The sequence below is a fragment of the Mauremys reevesii genome, linkage group 19 (genome assembly GCF_016161935.1).
Source record: "Mauremys reevesii isolate NIE-2019 linkage group 19, ASM1616193v1, whole genome shotgun sequence".
NCBI classification, from domain to species: Eukaryota; Metazoa; Chordata; order Testudines; family Geoemydidae; genus Mauremys; species Mauremys reevesii.
Window position 1 is genome coordinate 13,824,750 of NC_052641.1, and position 20,023 is coordinate 13,844,772.

The 20,023-nt window shown below is 43.1% G+C and overlaps 2 protein-coding genes across 12 annotated transcripts in view; one reads left to right on the forward strand and one right to left on the reverse strand.

The window, feature by feature from the left end:
* The window catches only part of PKN3 (protein kinase N3), a 28,285-nt gene extending 19,677 nt beyond the window's left edge, over positions 1-8,608 (forward strand). For 2 of the 5 annotated variants that reach the window (XM_039507003.1, XM_039507002.1), the window contains exons 13-22: positions 428-504; positions 1,840-1,906; positions 2,578-2,669; positions 2,999-3,175; positions 3,265-3,327; positions 4,343-4,419; positions 5,105-5,247; positions 5,645-5,752; positions 6,341-6,421; positions 7,438-7,650. In XM_039507003.1, coding sequence (XP_039362937.1) covers positions 428-504; positions 1,840-1,906; positions 2,578-2,669; positions 2,999-3,175; positions 3,265-3,327; positions 4,343-4,419; positions 5,105-5,247; positions 5,645-5,752; positions 6,341-6,421; positions 7,438-7,650 — 1,098 coding nt within the window. Of the gene's footprint in view, positions 1-427; positions 505-1,839; positions 1,907-2,577; positions 2,670-2,998; positions 3,176-3,264; positions 3,328-4,342; positions 4,420-4,969; positions 5,076-5,104; positions 5,248-5,644; positions 5,753-6,340; positions 6,422-7,437 lie in introns of those variants that run through there. The other 3 variants (XM_039507001.1, XR_005589981.1, XR_005589982.1) reach the window with 3 other exon arrangements.
* Positions 6,643-19,257, reverse strand: ZDHHC12 (zinc finger DHHC-type palmitoyltransferase 12). 7 transcript variants are annotated; one of them, XR_005589984.1, is made up of 7 exons: positions 19,076-19,256; positions 17,693-17,829; positions 16,208-16,294; positions 14,264-14,430; positions 12,006-12,196; positions 11,500-11,563; positions 6,643-7,345 (listed from the first exon to the last, which is right to left on the reverse strand). XR_005589984.1 is itself a non-coding variant. In XM_039507010.1 (6 exons), exons 1-6 carry the CDS (start codon positions 19,173-19,175, stop codon positions 7,326-7,328), a joined length of 729 nt encoding a protein of 242 aa, XP_039362944.1. In that variant the 5' UTR covers positions 19,176-19,257; the 3' UTR covers positions 6,643-7,325. The 7 variants fall into 7 exon arrangements, 5 of the variants coding, with proteins under 5 accessions (XP_039362944.1, XP_039362946.1, XP_039362947.1 ...); XR_005589983.1 differs by having other exon boundaries at positions 11,500-12,196; positions 19,076-19,254; XM_039507010.1 differs by lacking the exon at positions 11,500-11,563 and having other exon boundaries at positions 6,643-7,372; positions 19,076-19,257.
* Between the last annotated feature and the right edge of the window lie 766 nt (positions 19,258-20,023).

The following is a 20,023-nucleotide window of genomic DNA, read 5'->3' on the forward strand; positions in this document are numbered from 1 at the left end:
TACTTAGTGTGCACCCATTGATGAGAGTGCATTCTCTCTGGTCACCAGAGCTTTCTAGAATTGCACTGAGACATGTGAAGTGACTTTCTGGAAAAGTCATGGTTCATCCTAGACTTCTTCAAATGGATACCCACGCTGGGGGCTGACTCCAACAGGGAGATAGAATCTTATTATTGCATTGCTCAATACACAGAAATGGTCTAAGTAGCCATAGACAGTCTGTGTTTGTGTGCTCTGTGGGCCATATTCCACTCACAACAGAGACAATCCCTGTTTATATCACAAGAAAAACATTCTCTCTGGTCACTGCTGGGTGACACAGATGGAGGCTTGGGTATGGGTTTTCCAGTCTGTTCTGATCTGATCCAGTGGGACTTTGCAAACATCATTCTACAGAATTGGATGTGGTGACTTTCTCTCCATTCAGTGTCTGAAGAGGCTACATGTGGAAGAGAGGACTCGCAGCTCTGCTGTAACAGAAACACCAGACTGGGCTTCTCAGAGGTAATTGTGGAAAGCATGGGGCTCTTCTGGACGCAAGGAAAAGGGTCAAAAATTTCAGCTCAATATCCCATCAGTCTTAAGTTCTGTTAAATAGGTATTATGATATCTTATTAGGAAATTAATTTCTCAGTAACAGACTTTTCATACTGTATTTATATAGTACCAGGAAAACTCTGCATTTTACCTTATTTATACAGATGCCTGCATGGCATTATCTGTGTAATGACCCTTGATCATTACCCTATTAACAGGCTGTACAATACAACTGAGTGAATCTTTCTAGTAGAAGGTAAAATAATTTAACTGCCCTCAAATGGCTCATTTTTAAGCATTTTAAATTATCTAGGGCTTAAACATGTGAACTATTTAGATATACCTCTCTGAATACTAAGTAACATACTTCAGAAGCACCCCCAGTAGACCACACCTCTTGTTTATTATATTAATGTAGTTATTTGAGATAAATTAGTCTCCATTGCACGGGGGGCATACATAAAACAGTAAAGTTGTTTGTAGAGTCTAATGCTGCTACTAGGCTGTATATAACAAGGATACAGACTAGAAAAATGCAACAAGAAAATGCTAGGTAAAAAACACAACAACAACAACAATATTGAACCATCAGTTACACAAAAATGCATGAATAACAAAATAAACATTAACTGATCAACAGCTTCAACTATTTCCTTATGTAGGAGCATTAACATATCAATCCTTTCACCCTCACTTTGGAGGTTTGTAGTTGGTAGCAAGGACACAGTCAGACACATACATTGACTTACCTACCGTCTCTCTGGGAGGGACGTTTGTGTCTTTCTAGGCTAGATTCTTAGCCCTTCAGTTCACTCACCAGAGGAGAGGGAAACCTCTGTTCCCAGCAAATGATGTTCCTAGACTAAGCCTTTTAATTGCCTTTTTATTTTTTCCAAGAGATTCCAGAATCTACAGTTCTGGTTTCCTTGGTAACAGCATGTGGCTAGCATAATGTTTCCTGGCATCTGTCCACTCAGCTACACATTTTGTTTTCCCCTTTTTGCCCTCCAACACCCACACTCTCCCCTCATCACTACCTATCCCTATCTAAGAACTAGAATCCTTCTCATCCTACCAGTACCCCAGACTTGGTCTCCTCCCATATCCCACCACCAACCTTTTGTTGTTCTATTGTTGTCCTGATAGCACCTTCATATTTACATGGTCTTGTCCCACCAGCTACCCTCTAGCTTCCTTAGGCTTGGCTTCTTGCTGTGTAAACCTCCTTCCCTTTGGTATCCATTTCTGACCTTTGAGTTTACTATGTCTTGTCCTAGTAGTGCTTTCTGTGTTCCTCTGCAGGAAGAGGGCTGTTCAGCTTCAGGACTTTCACTGCATCGCCATGCTGGGACGAGGGCACTTTGGGAAGGTAGAGTGGGAATAAGGGGCTTCCTTGGAGGGGGTGGGTGCAAAGCTGGCCCCCTCTCATTTTCCACCTCTGCGTCTCATAGTTTGAGAGTGAAAATGTTCCAAAAGGGGAAGAGGCTCATTCAACTGTAAATGGAAAAATCAGCTCCTGCCCCACAAGGAAACAGCTGATATTCCTGTTAATAAGAGGGTCTTTTGGGTGTTTAGGGATTCCAAGGCTGGAGACAACCTTTAAGGGCTCAGGTTCCTCCACCTATCCTCTTTTCACGTGCCCCATGTAGTTCATATGCCTCTAGCTCCAGAGCCCATCAAGGTCACTCCTTGCATCATCCATAGGGGTCACTAGAGAACAGCATTAGGTGATCTTCCTCCCCAAAGATTGAGCTCACAACTTCTGGGTAGTTGGAGCACTGAGTGGCTACAAAATCATAGGACCAGCTTTGACACTCCAGATTTTAAAAATAGCATAATTTAAAATGAGTTCCATCTGGAGCTTTCACTGCAGAGCATTCAGGAAAATAAAAAACCCTCCTTGGAGTTGCTTGGCCTTGGCTTTGACAATGACTCTCTGGAATGGATGGGCCCGTGCCTGCTCACTGTGTGGGTGGGCATCCAAATAGCCAGATGAAAGAATCTCAGAATGACTGGGGGTGCTGGATTATTGTCTTTCAGGTGCTGCTAGGTCAATACAAGGCAACAGGGAAGTTGTATGCTATCAAAGCCCTAAAGAAACAAGACATCATTAGCCGAGATGAGATTGATAGGTGAGTCTCTGACCAGAGGGAGCACTTCCACCAGAGACTGTGAGATCACCTCTCTAATCATGTCAGTCTCAGCACTAACATGGTAGTGGATCCCTCTTAAGCATCAGAGGGCTAGAATCATGACTTGCTCCTGGCATCTAGAAAAATAACACTTACCTGGGGGGAAGAGAATAAAACTGGGGTTTGGGAACTACACAAGATAAATGTCATCTCCCTTTTTTGTTTCTATAACTCTGTGTAAAAATATCCCCCTCTGTACTTCCATCTCCAAACATAGGCTTCTCTGCAGAGCTTTGGCCCTGACATTTTCTTTCTTTGAATCCTGACAGCTTGAACTGTGAGAAGCGAATCTTTGAAGTGATCAACTCCTTCAGCCACCCATTCCTGGTGAACATGTTTGCATGTTTCCAGACGCCAGATCATGCATGTTTTGTGATGGAATACACCCCTGGTGGTGATCTCATGATGCGCATTCACTCTGATGTCTTTCCAGAACATGTGACGCAGTGAGTTAGCTTGTTTCAGGTTTCAAAGTACCATAGATGTTTGACTTGGTTCTCAAGTCTCTGTAGTGAAAACGCTTCCTCTTTCTCAGGTTTTACACAGCCTGCGTAGTGCTTGGACTCCAGTTCTTACATGAGAAGAAAATTATTTACAGGTAACATAGCAGTAAAGTGTAAGAAGCCCAGCAACCCAAATATTAAATAGCTCATTTAGCCACATGTGCAGTTTGCAGCTCACTGCCATGCTGGGGTTTCTTTAGCACTCTGTCCAGCTAGCCAGCTCAGTGACATTTCACATTTCCCTCCCACCGCTCCTGCCATCACACTCAAGAGTTTAACTGGATCCTTTCCACGGTTGACTGGAATGAGTTGGCAGAAATACAACATATCCAACCTGTGTCTGTATTGACCATACCAACTTACTGTTAACCATGCCCGGGAATATTAAGAAACTGTCTGTCAGACATATTGCCAGTGAGCCATCCACCCTGAAGCAGCGATGAACTGGGGCGAGGTAACGTGTGTCCTCTTTCCAGGGGTATCCTGGCAATGGGGCCTGCTATTAGCAGGACACCTCCTTTGATAGTACAAGCCCCTCCTTGCACAGAGCCATTTCCAGATGCAGTTAGGAAAATAAATTAATAAATATAAAAGTCTGTGAAGAGCATCCTCTAAGGTAATATAGTATTTGAGAAAATGCAATCTCTATTCATTGTTCATTCTACTTCCCTCTTCCTAACAGCTGGTGTTATGCCATAGGCACCAACTCAGGGGGTGTTCCAGGGCTGGAGCACCCACAGGGGAAAAATGGTTGGTGTTGAGAACCCGCTGGCAGCCCCCCTATCAGCTCCCCCACATCCCTCCTAGTGCCTCCTGCCTGCCAGTGGGCCCTGCAGATCAGCACCCCCCACCCTTGCCTCTTATGAACAGCTGTTTCGCAGGAGGCTGGGAGGGATGGGGGAGGAGTGAGGATGTGGAGTGCTTGGGGAAGGGGGCGGAACTGCTTGAGAAGAGGTGTGGTGGGGCCTTGGGGGAAGGAGTGGAGTGGGGGCAGGGCCTGGAACAAAGCTAGGGGTCGAGCATCCCCTGGCACTTTGGAAAGTTGGTGCCTGTGGGTTATGCCAACTCCCAAACTTCACCCCCCCCATTCTCTTCCTTCTGTGTTTGCAGGGACCTGAAGTTAGATAACTTGCTCTTAGATGCTGAGGGCTTTGTGAAGATTGCAGATTTTGGGCTGTGTAAGGAAGGTGAGCAACTTTGATGGTATCAAGATTGAGCCATCACCCTTGCTGGAGAAACTGAGCATCTAGGGTTTGGTAACATGTTCACAAGCGCAACTAGTGGAATTGCTGTGCTAACACAATTGTGTTCATCACACTTAAAAAAATCCTTCCTATCTGACCACTATGAAGTTGGGAGCAGTTCCTGTTCCTTCTCTCGAGGGTAATTTTATAAAGGGGTTTATAATGCACTTGACTATTCAGAGGAGCCAGGATGCAGCATCATAAAGGCTTGTTTTCCTTGTCCTTGCTATATCATTATATGATAATTGTGGCTGCAGGAAGTTTCTTTGCATTGCTGTTTAAATAAACAGTGTCTTTACATTCCTTCTTTGCACCTCAGCTTAGAAACACTAAAAAGACAAGCTACTAGAGTCCTTAGTGAAGATTCCATGCTTCCTCAAGGGTTCATGGACATGGGTGGGCAAGTGTCCTGCAAGATCAGAGGCAGATCCCCCTTGGAGTAATGTTATTAATGGCAGTTCTCCTCTCTTTGCCCATCTGTCTCTATCCTCAGCCATGTTGTCCATCATCCAGTATCACCGTCCCTGCTGTCATCGCCTACATTGCCTGTTATGCTTCCAGAAAATGCGATGATGCATAACCTATTGGGAATGTGTATGGTGTGTTCATAAAGGCATTTTCTCCACAGGGATGGGTTTTGGGGACCGCACTAACACTTTTTGTGGCACCCCTGAATTTCTGGCTCCAGAAGTCCTGACAGACACCTCATACACGCGGGTAGTGGACTGGTGGGGGCTTGGTGTGCTCATTTTCGAGATGCTTGTTGGTGAGGTGAGACCATTTTCCTCTGGGGAAAGGGAGAGGTGGGCCTCACCACATGACATGAGTGGTCACAGGATGGGTGCACCTAACTGCTCTTCATTTATGTCTTTAAAATAATTTAAGTGAATAAAAGTACATCTTTGGGTTCACCTGGCATTAAAAGTGTGATTCCTATCATTGCTTTTGTGGTGATTTGAAACCAGCTATAGCAGCCTAACATTCCTAATTCTGTTTTCTCCAATAAGGATTCTTAGTATTTATATCACGTTTTCCTCATTCATAGCACTTGCCAAACCCTACCTAATCCTTCCAAAACTCTGAAGTATTTTCATCCCATCTTACAGTGCGATAAATGAACAGTAGGATACAGATACTATGTATGTCAAATAATATGTCTCCACTGCAGTCTCCCTTCCCCGGAGATAATGAAGAGGAGGTCTTTGACAGCATTGTCAATGAAGAGGTCCGCTATCCGCGATTCCTTTCTTCTGAGGCACTTCCCATGCTCCGCAAGGTACTGCAATGGGATCTCCTTGGTTTTACTCAGGCCTCAGCACAAGTAGAGCCAGAGAGACATTCTTCTAACTAGATGGCATTTCCTGTGTGTGTGTGCGCGCGTGCGTGCACTTCCAGAGGTCCCCACATATTCTACGGGGAACCCTTAAAATCTACACACACACACACACTTGCACTCTTATCTCAATTTCTCATCCTTGACACCTCCATACACACATGCCATCCGTATAGCCATTGAGGATTAAGCAGGGTTCCTATTGGAGTCTATCCTTCCAATTCTCAAATGGACAGATGTTAAATAACTCTAGGGTAGGGATGTCAGATTTATTCTGTGGATAGGGCTGAATTCCATTTTTAATTATCAGTGGATCAGCGTATATAGTTAAGGCTGTATGCTACCTAGAGTCCACAGTGGATCACCCACTGATATAAATGGATGGTTTACAATGGACTAAACTTTATGGCCCTCCAATGAAGGGAGCAAGTGGAAGGGACTGGATGGTTGCTGCTCTGTTTTCTCTCTAGAATATTATTCATGTCCCTCCTTGTTCCATGTGTTGAATTTGTCTATTGGTCTTTCCTGCAGCTTCTCCAGAAATGTCCAGAACGTCGCCTTGGGGCAGGAGAGAGAGACGCAGAGGAGATTAAAACCCAGCCCTTTTTCAAGGTAAGAACTCAGACCCCTGTGCACCTCTGTGCTCTTATGTCTGAGCTGCAGAAGAGCTATTTACTTTCTGTTGCTATAGAGGCAAACTTGCCTGTTTCTTTTGGTCAAAAATGAGACTCTCAACTGCAGCTTCTCTGACACGTGGTCCCTAAAGCCAAACGTTTATCTCTATAACAAGTCACTTTCAGAACCTCCTGATCAAAGACTGTTTTCTGGTACTATTAGGCTTCCAAGCACAGGATCTTTATTTCAATATGTGCAGCTCCAAACTGAGTCTTAAATGTCCCTCACCTCTTAATTTCAGGCATCCAATCAAACATCTCCCCTATAGCATGGGAATTCTCTTGATGTGGTATACAGATGCAGGTGCCATCATACAGATTATCTGGCAATCACCATCTCTGAATTCAGGAAGAAGGGTTGAGTAGTTAAAATATAAAACTTGAACTGTCAGTGTGTTCACAGAGGAATATGAACGCTGAATAGCTTAGGGTGGAGAGGATGCTATAATCTATATATAGTGAAGGAAGGCCACTGAGGCACTAACACTTTGAATACTGAAACCAATTGTATAAAACAGTTGAGCTTTATCAATGTCCAGGATTATCCTGCCATAAATGCTAATATTTGTAAAGAGCTACGCCAGGCCCTATAGCAATGAAAACACTCCTTTGGGTAGCCCCTACACTGAGAACTGCTTAATGGTCTCCTGACAAGAGCTTATGGTTCTAGTTTAGTTTTGTCTCTGCTGAATAACAGTCTGAGCTGTAGCTTTGTTTCTTGGCTGGCATTCTGAAGAGCAGCGTTGGGTTTCATGAAAGACTCTGGTTTAGGAGTGATCTCTCTTCTGTGGTACTCCTCATTTTGGTTATCTTGGCACTTCTGTTTTCTAGCCTTGTAGAAATCAGGCATGCTGCAGCTGATCTGGAAGGAAGGAAGGATACATAACTACTATTTCACAATTAGCTGGTCTGTTCTTAGTGCCAATCTGGTTTTGTAATTTCCTCTATTTACAGGAGATTGACTGGGATGCCTTGTTTGCCAGAGCACTGAAGCCCCCTTTTGTGCCTTTCTTAAGAGCTCCCACTGACATTAGCAACTTTGACGAAGAGTTTACCTCCCAGAAGCCAATCCTGACTCCTCCAGATGAGCTCCCTGTCCTGACCCCTGAGGAACAGGCTGCCTTTAAGGACTTCGACTTTGTCTCCAGACACCTTCTGGAAGTCTGATTGCTATAGTGTAAGGAGCCCATGCAGACCACTACTACCCTGAGAAATCCTAGAGAGGAACTTGCCACTGACTACTGGAAGGTCGAATTAATAACAGGCAAAGATTATTCATAGGTCTGGTTGTATTAAGGATTGTAGAAAGCAGACTGTTCTGCAAGCTGGTTGCTCTACTGCATTGTTCAGTGTGTGCACATGCTAGTAGGGAGAGTACTGGATGTGACCTTTAAGAAGGTTCATGCTTGCTGGCTGTGTTTGAAACAGTACCAGGCTATACTCTGATGCCACCATTGGATAGTTGTGGGCACTCACAATTTAAACTGGATTTCATTTAACAATGTATCTAAATGAAATAGAGCTCTCCCCCTTCCCAAACAAACTCTACCTCTGCAGCAAGGCCTTGCAAGCTGCCTAGCTTTCTCAGCACTGGATGATCAGTGGCAGAAGAACTGGCACTTTCCACCTTTTTTCTAAGATAAGAAATGTGGCACTATTTCTCCTTTGCAAAGGATTTAGGCCCAGTTGTGTTCATAGGTGGGAGTGGGGTGTAGTTTAATACAACCAGAATGATGAAGGTTGAGTTTGGAAACTGCCCCGATGTTACAAGCTGAGATCTGAGCCGTGCTTTGTAAAAGAAATGAGATTTCTACTCTCCTGCTAAATCTTAATTCCTGTCTTTAATAAGAACTGATTTAAAACCCTACAAACTTTGCACATATTGTTTATTGTAAATAAGAGACTCTCCCTTCTGATTAAACTTTGCCTTTCATCCCCCTGGCTTGTTAGAACATATCAGGAGCTGGGAGAACACAGATCTTCTGCTTAACAGAGTTCTTTATCTCTGTAAATGTAATGTTAATACTATTTCCCTTTCCTTCTTCCTTTCATAAGAGTCTCTTGTCACTCCAACTGCTTGGATCTGTCCCCTCTGTATGTGTTATCTTTATTGGGGCCAGGTATGTCACTTTAATGAGTGCACTGAGGTATTTGTCCAGTTTTTTTTACCTTACTATGTATATGCTGTATTTTTCTCAGATAATATAAAATATTGTCGATGTTTATATTGGAAAAATCAATAAATATTATGAAACAACTCGGGCTAGAAAACAGCCTAAATATAGAATAATTTGTAGCAAGACCAACTTCATTTGGTGCTCAAAATGCAGAAGTGTGAGTATGTTCTTGTAGTAGCGGTGCTGTAATTAGCACTTATAATTACTATTTAAACATTACATTCTGACTGTGAAACTGTTTTGCAGAGTGCTGTTGCCTCTTCCTGACTAGGAAGTAAAAAATAGCAACTGTTCTTTAAACAATTTCCAAGTGAGAAGTATGGGGAATGAGTCATTCATAAACTACTGGGGCAATTATAACATGGTTGCACTTTACAGTGCACACTGGACTGCTACACATTTATGGTTGTTACTATGTGTAGGGAACAGTACTTTGGTTAGCAGGCTAGAGAAGAAATATCCCTGCTGAAAGCTAATGGGAACATGTAGATGTTGGTTTTTCAACTCTTCATCTACAGGGATAGACTTTACCCATAAAGGGTTGTGCTCCATTCCAAAGATGGTATCTGACCATAACCAGAGAGGAGTCCTAATTAAATCAAGACTGGCTGCAGTGCTCAAAGAGTTACTTAGATAAGAGCTTTAGTATATGTACTTGTGTGGAAGAAAAACAGCTCACCCTGATCTTAGCTCACCCATTCCCACAGTCAAGTAGAACTACTGCTGAATGTCTTGCAAAGGGAAATTGACCCACACTACCAATTATCTCCTCCTGACCTTAAAGCCAGTTTAAGGCAAGGTATATGGCTGTACTGAGCCATCTTTAAACAGCCATTATCTGCTCACATTTGGCCCCAAATGTGTTTGTAAAACCTTTTACAAAATGTCAAGACTAGCATGTTTCTATGTTTTTTTACATTCTAACAGATTAAAAGGTGCAGCATGGTGTTACTGCAGGAGAACCAGATGACTCTAATGAGTGTTAGACCAGAAAAGTGTACAGAGAACAGCAAAACTAGTTTTAATCTTTTAATAATTTACAATTATTTGACACAGTTCAGAGCATTAAAAAAATATAAAGTGCAAATATCTTTCAATGGCAGCCTAGACATTTTTTTTAAATTCACCATCCCATCAAACATAATATTTAACTTGTGTGTATTCAGTTATACTGGCTGACAGTTATTTTTTCATGTGATAGAGCCAACACAGCTAAATGTGAAGTGAACTCTAGTCTGGCAGATACTTCAACCAAATTAAGTTCTAATGGCAGAATCCTTTCTTAATGGTGACATACAATCCAGGAAGACCCCATCTTGACATTCACGTACCACCATGTGATAGCATGTTCTGCCCTGTACAAGACACAGCCATAGCCCCAAGGAACCTGCAATCTTTTTCTGGTGTCAGACACAGAAACCCTCCTGCTGTCTTTGAGTTGCTTTTTCAGAGTCTAACAATATTCTAAGATTACTTACCTACCTTGGAACCTGTGTGCAATCTGCCAACGTGCTAGCCATCCATTTTGCTCGTGTCAAGTGCTAACCCCTGAGTCATGAAAGATACTAAGGCACCAAATAAGCATACCAGAGTTTTTATAAAACCTAATTAGAAATATTTTCAGAACTAAGATTCAGTGCAGAGGGCACTCCTTTTTTGAGGGGACTACTGATACAATCTTTACCATGCCATATAAGAACTTGTAACTAAACAGGTTCATTTCACTGTCCATGCTGCTTAAACTGAAGAAATTAAGTTTACTTGTTAGTGTCATCTTAATTAAAATGGAAATCTTCCTAGTAACTTTAACGCTTTAAAAATAAAAAAAGACTAGTCTTGTTTTCTCCTTTTGAGTTAGGTTTTCAACTTATTTTACTTTAACAGTATTAAATATGGTAGTGGGGAAACCATCATTAAGACATGGAATTAGCAGTACTATTATCAGTGTTGCTTCAGCTGTGCAAGGAAATAAGGATTTTGGCTCCAGCCCACTGTTACTTGTTAAAAACCATCTCTGAGCATTCAGAAACATCTCCTTCACTGCCACTCACCCATTTACTATTTTAATTTAAGAATATGTAATTGGAACAATATTTTGAGGGAGGCTTTTCCCAAACAAGCTATAGGTGAGAGTTAGAGCTGAATAAGTGACATGCAAAAATAATGCAGTTGACAAATGTTTTTCTGTCCACGAACGGTTTAAATCTGAGAAGTCTATATTCACTGAAAACTCATTAATTTCTATATCGAATAGCTGAGTCTATGGTCTGTTTAAATGTGCATTTCATTATGTTTAAGTCAATGGTATTGTTTTGTTGACTTGTATCTAAGTAGCCACTGCATCACAAAGCATAGGTTAACAGTTCAAAACTTGAATTTGGTGCATAACAGCTGTTTCTCAGGCATATTAGCAGTAGTAAAGCTCAAATCTTTGTGGAACGCATGAATCTCCTGCATGCAGTCAAACTGAGGTTTCCTTTTCATTGTCCAAATATTCATTCAAAGCTTTCCATTATTTGCCAACTCTACCACTAAGGCACATCAGTCCTGATGGTAAGAATGATCATGAAGAAAGGCCACATTGCCTAAACTGATTTTGGTATGACTTATTAATAATTAACTTTTTCTTTCTGCTGCTATTCCCTAGAGTGGATATGGCACCAGCTGAGATGGGGAGACTGAGGAAATAAGTGAAAGCTGCTATTCAGGAAGTCCTTGCATTTGCCTCAAGAGGTTTGATTAATATGATTAGCAAAAAGATGTAAAGGACTAGCATACACATTCACTCAGACCAGAAATCACCCCTTCAGTGCTGCCCAGAACCAAGAAGTCATTTTACCTGGATACGAAGACCAACCATAAAGCCACGCTGCCACTTAATCTTCTTGTAAGCAGACTTGCTCCTGCGAATGGGATAGTTGTACAACAAGTTGCTGGTTCATTATGGACTAAATTCCCCCTCCACTGAAGCAGTAGGAAATTGGTTACAACACAAGTGCTTTCTCTAAAGAATCACAGAGGTTGTTCCTGAGAGTCCTACTCTAAATTCCTTTCTTAAAGCCCTTAGCACAGATGCACCTTGACAAGCAGCCTCTATTAGTTAAAACCTGAATGACTAATTCAGCAAGAGGACCTGCATTTCAGTTCACCCTGTAGATGTACTTTTCCCTCTTGTAATCAAACTTGGATTACACCATTAAATCCTGGCTGAATTTACATTTTATAATTAAACAGGGTCACTATCCTCCTGAAAGTATATTTTCTCCCATGTAACGAGACGGCAGGCACAGAAGAATCTCCAGAGGTTGAGAATGACACCTTGGTCAAAGGGGTTCTCTGACTCACAGTGTCGGAGGTAGGAGATGCGATGGTGTGACATGAACTCCCAGGTGGTTGTGTTACATGAAACCAGGTACAAGTGTGAAACCAGCAGCAGCAGCACTACAATGGTGAATATGGCTATCACGAGGAAGGACAGGAGAAGGAAGATGTTGTGCTGCAGCCACTCCCAAGACTGTTGGAAGTAAAGGCCTGACCTTTCAATTAAAAGAGAAACATGGCTAAGTCAAACTGGGTTAGATACAGAACTGAAGTTACATTAATCAAATCATCAGCTTGACTTACAAATACTGCACTCCTGACTCGCACGGTAATATTTCTGCAGTGTTTTACAGCTTCAAAGCACTGTATAAACTTTGACAGCAGCTGCAGTACCAAGACTCAAAACAAAGCTAAGCTCTAAATACACTGGAACCGAGATCAGAAAAAGATCTTGGACATCTATACCTGTGTAAAAAAATATTCTCCTGACAATTAGAGAGAGTCAGGTGGCACTGCAGGAGAAGAGCTGCATGAGTACAATGCCAGGAGCCACTAACAAAATATGGTTTATGGGGACTTTCTCTTGCCTGCCATTTATAAATATAGGTTGCACAATAATTAATGAGGGGAAGTTAAACAGTAACCAACAATGCAAAATTACTTTATATTCATTTAGTTTAAGCTTACAGCTAAGCCTGTTACAACTCCAAATATCAAACTGCATAACTAATCACCTCAGTTCTGTCAACTGAATCAACAGTACATCACAGCTGAAAGTCCCCTACTGCTCATTCAAAGGGGAAAGAATGGCAGCTGACTATAAATGCAATATACCTACTGCCAGATGCCAAAGCCTGCTCCCCTGTTTTTCCAGAAGTTTTGATGTTGCTGTCACCTCTGGAAAAGCCAAGGTTAGTCTTACTTGCAATACATCTGCCCCTCATTTATCAGGGAGTGTCTATCCTATATATCTGGTTTTAAGTGCTGTAGCTCAGGTAACTGTTTGTGACCATTTAATTAAGTCAAATGAAATTTCCAGCTCTTCAAATGATCCCCCATTCTATAATTGCCTTGTCTGCTCCCACTGCCTGAATGGACTCAGGCTTTTTAAGTGTTTTAAGGCAGTTGTTCTCAACCAGGGGTATGTGTATTCCTGGGGGTATACAGAGGTCTTCCAGGGGTACATCAACTCATCTATAGATATTTACCTAGTTTTACAATAGGCTACATAAAAAGCACTAGCAAAGTCAGTACAGCTGCTCCCCCAACTTGCGTAAGTTGAATTTTGAGCAAAAAAAATAATTATGGAACTTACACTACTTTTTCCATAAGTGCGGGTTTGCATAAGTCAGGGTTGTGTAACCCAGGGAGCATCTGTACAAACTAAAATTTCATACAGACAATCACTTGTTTATACTGCTTTATATGTATGCTATACACTGATGTGTAAGTACAATATTTATATTTGTTGATTTATTTTATAAGTGTATAGCAGGGGTGGCCAGCCTGAGAGAGAGCCAGAATTTACCAATGTACATTGCCAAAGAGCCACAGTAATAAGTCAGCAGCTCCCCTGCCCTGTTCCCAGCGCCTCCTGCCCATTGGCAGCCCCACTCATCAGTGTCTCCCTGCACCTCCCAATCAGCTGTTTCGTGGCATGCAGGAGGCTGGAGGGGAGGAGCAAGGGCATGGCAGGCTATGGGGAGGGGGCAGGGCCTGTGGCAGAGCCAAGGGACTGAACAGTGAGCACCCCCCGGCACATTGGAAAGTTGGTGCCTGTAGTTCCAGCCCTAGAGTTGGTGTCTATACAAGGAGCCGCATATTAACTTCCGAAGAGCCACATATTGGCCTCCCCGGTGTATAGTAAAAATTAGAAAGTAAGCAGTTTTTCAGTAATAGCATGCTGTGACACTTGTATTTTTATGTCTGACTTTGTAAGCAAGTAGTTTTTAAGTGAGGTGAAACTTGGGGGTATGCAAGGCAAATCAGACTCCTGAAAGGGGTACAGTAGTCTGGAAAGGTTGAGAGCCACTGTTTTAAGGAACACCACACCCTATTCCTTAAGTAGCTATGTTACTCCTCAGTGGCAATAATCAGAGTGGTGCTGTGAGGAAAGCTCGTTACAGTGTGCAGGCAAAGAGAGAACATATCATGTTAACTCCAGCCATTGCCATCTTGCTCTACCCAAACCATTCAGTAGGATTTTGGAATGTCCAGCTCTCATCAAAACTAAGACCTCAAATACAAACTCCCTGCCAGAGGCTGCTACTTAAAGTACTTACCATGCAACATGAAAGGACCATAAGAGAACCACAAGCTGCACAGCCAGGTAGACTATAAAGAGTGGATGATTCCTCTCTCCTACACAGTTCTCAATCCAGGGACAGTGATGGTCATAACGACGTACACAGTGCCGACACAGCTGGCAGTGCTTGGCTCGCATTGGTTGCTGTGGAATAAGCAGATACTAAGACTAGTCTACCCAGATCCAATGCCCTATTTCATAAAAAATAGCTGGGAAGTCATCCAGGTCAATCCTGCAAAGTGAGACAGTTCCCCCTACTCTCCCTTCAAAAGCAGTTATTTTAATAATATTTGTATAATGTCTTACAAAGTAGATTATCATCCCCCTTTTACAGATAGGAAAACAGGTTAAATTACTTGCCCATGGCTGGTACTTTGCTATAAAACTTCCCTTAACTAGCTACATAATAAAGCTGCAAACACATAAGGGAAGGTATTATCTGAATCAAGAGCTCAATATAGTTAGCTGTGGATATTTAAGAAAAAGGGGACCAAAGTCTGACAGTGAAAAACTAGGGCACGGGAATGTTTTGAGTATATACAAGGAAAGGGGGTGTGTGGGTGGGTGTGGGTGTGTGGGTGTGTCTCTGTCTGTCTGTCTTCAGGGGCATGTGGATGAGAGGGTAGAAGAGAAATATCCACTCTTCCCCTGATATGGGGAGGAGGGTTGGTTTTTTTAAGATTAATGGGGAAGGTATGGCTGGGGAAGGGACCATGGCAACAGGTGACATGCCCCCTTATTGTGGTACACATATGCTCTGCCAGTCTCTTATCTATTTCAGCAACAAGCTGGCTGATAGCTCCTTCTGCTGGTTAGTGGTCAGATATTTACTTAAGCTAGAACAACCCTGGATTGTATAAAACTGACAGACTGCGACTGAAAACAGGCATTTCTGGGCTTCAGGGATACATATTCAAGAACTAATCTAATTGGAGGATCAGAGGGGTAGGATGATTGGAGGATGAAGGAGAAAAAAAGAGCAAACTATGTTTTCTACAGTTAAAACTAGCTTTTCTTCTTCGAGTGATTGCTCATGTGTATTCCACAGTAGGTGTGCATGCTCACCGGTGCTGGAAGTTTTTCCCTTAGCAGTACCCGTAGTGGGGGAGCACTGCTGTGACCCCTAGAGTGGCGCCTCTATATCACGCTATAAGGGGAGCTGCGCACTCCCCCCACCCTCAGTTCCTTCTTGCTAGACAACTCTCGAAGCTCGAAGAACACCAGTTACGGAACAGGTAACTGTCCTTTCTTTGTTCCTAAGCATCTAAACAAGCTCATACCTGACAGCAATCTGCTCATGCTACACCTTCCACCCAGATGAACTCTACATTTTGACTTTACTAAGACACTTTCAAATGAAGTATTTGAAGATGTGGTGAGGCCTTAGTTGACATGGCAACAAGGAGGCAGGAAGCAGGGTTTTCCCCAGTGTGGAGTAAGAAGAGAACAGTACTTTGTGAACTGCCAGGGATATATGTATTAATCTTGAAAATTAACAGTTTCCCATTTAAAAATGTTTAGTTACACACTCTGCTCGAGTCACCTTTCATCTCAGGATGGTACCTGAATCAAAGTTTCTAATTCTGTCTGCTCCTGCCTTGGCTTTTTACATCAAGATAATCCTTGTTTAAAAAAAAAAAAAGTAATGATTGATGCCTCCATCCAGTCCAGCAGCTGAGTGATGGCTAAGCATAACAATGTGCTAGACAATAACTAAAGATAGGTAGCCAGATAAGCACCAGCTCACCAAGCAATCACCCTAGTCCCTTGACCAACTAGGGTGACCAGATAGAAAATATGAAGAATCAGGATGGGGGTGGAGGGTAATAGGTGCCTATAAGAAAAGTTCCCAAATATCAGGACTGTCCCTATAAAATCAGGACATCTGGACACCCTATGACCAACTGCTGCACACACATACCTTCAGCATGCAGTATCCACAGCGCCGCAGCCAAACATTGCTTGGAAATTGAGGCATCATTACTCCTTGCTCTTCATTCATCCCTACCTACAAAAAGGTGATAAGAGAAAAGAGGGGACCTAAGACTATGTTGAAATGCCAAGCTAAGGATGATTCCAGTTTGTACATACATCCACATGCTAGCACTCATCAAGCTAGCATGAGTATAAATAGTAGCACAGCCATATAACACAAGCAGCAGCAGCAAAGGCACAGTTTAGCAGGGCAGAGTACAAACCCACCTGAAACTGGTATTTGGCATGGCTACTATTTATACTTGCACTAACTCAATAAGAGCTAGTGAAAGTTCATGTATGTGTAATGGGAATCACACTTGTAGCTCATAGTGTAAACATAGCCTAAGGATGAGCAGTAAGGTTGATTTGTACTCCAGACTCTAGAGAGGGATGTAAAGTTTCTCTTTTTTTTCCTACAGTATTACAGTCACAACCAGTCACAACTCTCTCACGGTTTAGGAACATTAAACATAGAGAACAACTCCTTGAGAAGTACAGAAGCTGTTAAGAGATAAAGAACATAGACCCAACACAATATATGATAACCTCAGCAATCCAAAGAATCCTACTGAATACAATTGGTACACACACATAACTGTTCAGAGAGTGGGGCTATTTTAGCCATTGATAACCAGACCGTGTGTGGAGACAGAATGACAGCTTTGGCATGGAGCCACATAGGATATAAGTAGTAATAAGACTGCTCTATCTGCCTCAAAATACAGGGGAAATGCATTTGCGTATAAGCAGTGCTAGTTATAAACACAGACCAAAATTCACTTAAGTTTTGGAAGACTAAAGGGATATTAAATTGCTTGTACAAGGCAAGATAAGGTGTCCAAGCATGTTAAAGAAGGATAAATATAAAATACCTGGGAGATATTTCCTTCTAGTTAAAGCACTCATCTGATTTTTGTACAAATCGATCTTTCAAGAGGGATACAGTAACAGAACAATTACCTTGTTCAGTAAATACAGTTGCAAGGAGTACTTTCCTTCCAGCTTGCACCTCTGTCCTGGTTTTTATATGCACAGCAATTGGCAGTAGTGAGGGAACATAAGGCAGCTATCTGTTCTACACAGCATTGTAGCAACTGAGACAAGTGAAGGCATCCGCTCAGTAAAACAAAGTGGGAGAGCACATGGGTGCTAGGGGGAATTCAGAAGGGGGCATGGTATGATAAATGCACCTAGCAACATTTGTGCAATTCCTGAAGCTCACTTTATAGAACCTAAACTTTGTGACAGCTTCTGCTTTTGTACACATGTTAAGAGTCCTCTATCCTAAATGTCAAAACAGTTTATATTGCATATTCTTATCTTATATGTTGCAAAGAAAAAGAAAATCTACCGGTTTTATAACCAGGAAGGTTGGTTCCCACTTTCCTTCATTCAGTCAACTATGATTCATGCTAACAGAATTATTTACCTTCTCTTCCTCATCAGACTCAACGAAGCCTGGATCCATGAGAGACACTACAAAGTACAGCAAGACAGAGCAGAGAACCAGTAAGACAAATATCAGTGGCTGCAGCAACTCTCCTTGCTCTTCCTGCTTTCTCAGATCTGAAAGAGGCCACCATAGAAAGAGTAAGTCCATGTGAAATGTTTACGGCAACAAGTTATTCTCCTTGACCTTATTAGCTATGGAATTCAAAGTGAGGCTGAATTCAATATCAACCGTGGGAAGTATGCCTCAACTGCTCAGGAAGTTGGGACCCATCACGGCTGTCCCCTCTGTAAGGGGAACTGATTATTTACAAAGAGCCCTTACAACATACTTAAGAGATCAGCAAACAGCTTCCCCCCATTGATTTGCAAGTCCTTCCCCCAACTCTACCTGTACTTCAATCTCTCTTCACCTTCTCCTGCTGTTCTGCAGTATGCTGTATATAACTATTCTAGAATTAATATGATAGCTGCATTTCAAAAGTGCCCATCACTGCAACATCTAGGTGCCAGAGTAAGATGCAGGGTCTTAAAGAATTCAATAAAAACAGTATTTATATATGAAGAGAGTAATAGTAATTATGTTAAGCATTATATTAATCAAATACCATAAAAGGTACTTTTTATTATAACTTCCCACGTTTTATAGGTTTTCCATTATGCTGTGTGATTAGATTAGATTGTAAATTCCTTGGAGTAGGCACCAGGTCTTCTCAAATGTCAAATACCAAACCGCCCTCCCCCCAAGCAATAGCAGTGAGGTTTCCCCTCTATCCAGGTAGGACAGGGATCTAGTTGCACTGGGTGGGGATATAGCAGTCTCCTCTACTCTCACTTCCTCGGCTTGGAGGTAATTTTTTTTCCTGCCAGATATGATGGTGCACTATTGCCAACTTCAAGTGTCCAAACATCACAAGTCTGGCTCCATCAAAATATTTTTTTTTAAATCTCTTATTTTAAGGTAATGAGCGAGGGTGACTTTCTGGTTTTTGAGTCTTCAGAGTTAATATTTTCATGATATTCTTCTAGCCTATGAGGGGCCAAACGCTTTTTAAAAAATTAAAGCTGCGATTCTCAGAATCACAGGACTCCAGGCAATGGGGCTGTAAGAAAAGCAGCCAATAGTGTGATCTTTGCACTAATAATAATCCTGAGCTGGCTAAACTGGGTGAGGGGGGGGGGCGCAAAAAAAGGGAAGTTCATGGCAGCAGCCAGGCCCCCCGTCCGAGGTGCTGGCGACTTCAGCCTGCGGCCCCGGGGTCCGAAGCGCTCATGCCCGGTGCTTAGGGAGCGCCGCGGCTCTCCCCTGGCGAGGGAAATCCCAGGGGCCCGATGGTGGCAGAGAGGATTCTCCGGGTCTCACCTGTGCGATGCAGGAAGAGCGCCAGAGTGACACCCCCGCTGAGCCCCGTGTACGCCGCCCTCACCAGGGAGCCGCCGCCCCATGCAGCCCCCTGCCGCATCGCCCCACCGCGGGAGCGGGGGGCCTCAGCACCCCGGCGCCGAACCCGGAAGGGCGGCCCAGGCCCCGGCCCCGGCCCAGCCGCGCCTGCTGGCAGGGCACGGAGCGGGGATTGGCCGGGTGGTTGTCATGGCAGAAGGGGTGGGGCTTGAGCGGGGGTAGGGGCGTGGTTATTAAACCGCATTAACGGTTGTGGGGCCGCGGGGGCAGAGAACGCCCGGGGTGCTAAACTCATTGGCTGCCCTGCGGTGGAGAGGCTCCTTCATTCGCGCTGTGTAAGAAAGGGCTGAATGAACATATAAACTAGGGTGACCAGATGTCCCGAATTTATAGGGACAGTCCTGATTTTGGGGGCTTTTTCCTATATAGGCACCTGTTACCCCCCCTCCTGATTTTTTACACTTGCTGTCTGGTCACTCTACTATAAACCTGTATGAAACACTAATGCTGCAGGGCTGGTCGCCTTCTCGCCTCACTTCTGGCAGCTCAAGACCCTTTTAGCCAGGATACCCAGTTCCGCCCTCCCCCCAGATCTTTGTTTATGATTACACTAGGAGCGGCTCCTGATGCTATGGGGATGGGCACCATAACAGCCTTGCTTAAGTATCAGAGGGGTAGCCGTGTTAGTCTGGATCTGTAAAAGCAACAAAGAATCCTGTGGCACCTTATAGACTAACAGACGTTTTGCAGCATGAGCTTTCGTTGGTGAATTCCCACTTCTTCGGATGCAAGTGGTGGAAATTTCCAGGGGCAGGTTTATATATGCAAGCAAGAAGCAAGCTAGAGATAACGAGGTTAGTTCAATCAGGGAGGATGAGGCCCTGTTCTAGCAGTTGAGGTGTGAAAACC

Bases quoted from the DNA above. Each gene is read 5' to 3' on its own strand.
- ZDHHC12 (XM_039507009.1), bottom strand. From the start codon at position 19,175: ATGCGGCAGGGGGCTGCATGGGGCGGCGGCTCCCTGGTGAGGGCGGCG. The intron at 17,830-19,075 runs GTGAGACCCGGA...GGCCTCTTTCAG, and splicing joins GCTCTTCCTGCATCGCACAG to ATCTGAGAAAGCAGGAAGAG. The intron at 14,431-16,207 runs GTATGTGTGTGC...CTTATTCCACAG, and splicing joins GTGGATACTGCATGCTGAAG to CAACCAATGCGAGCCAAGCA.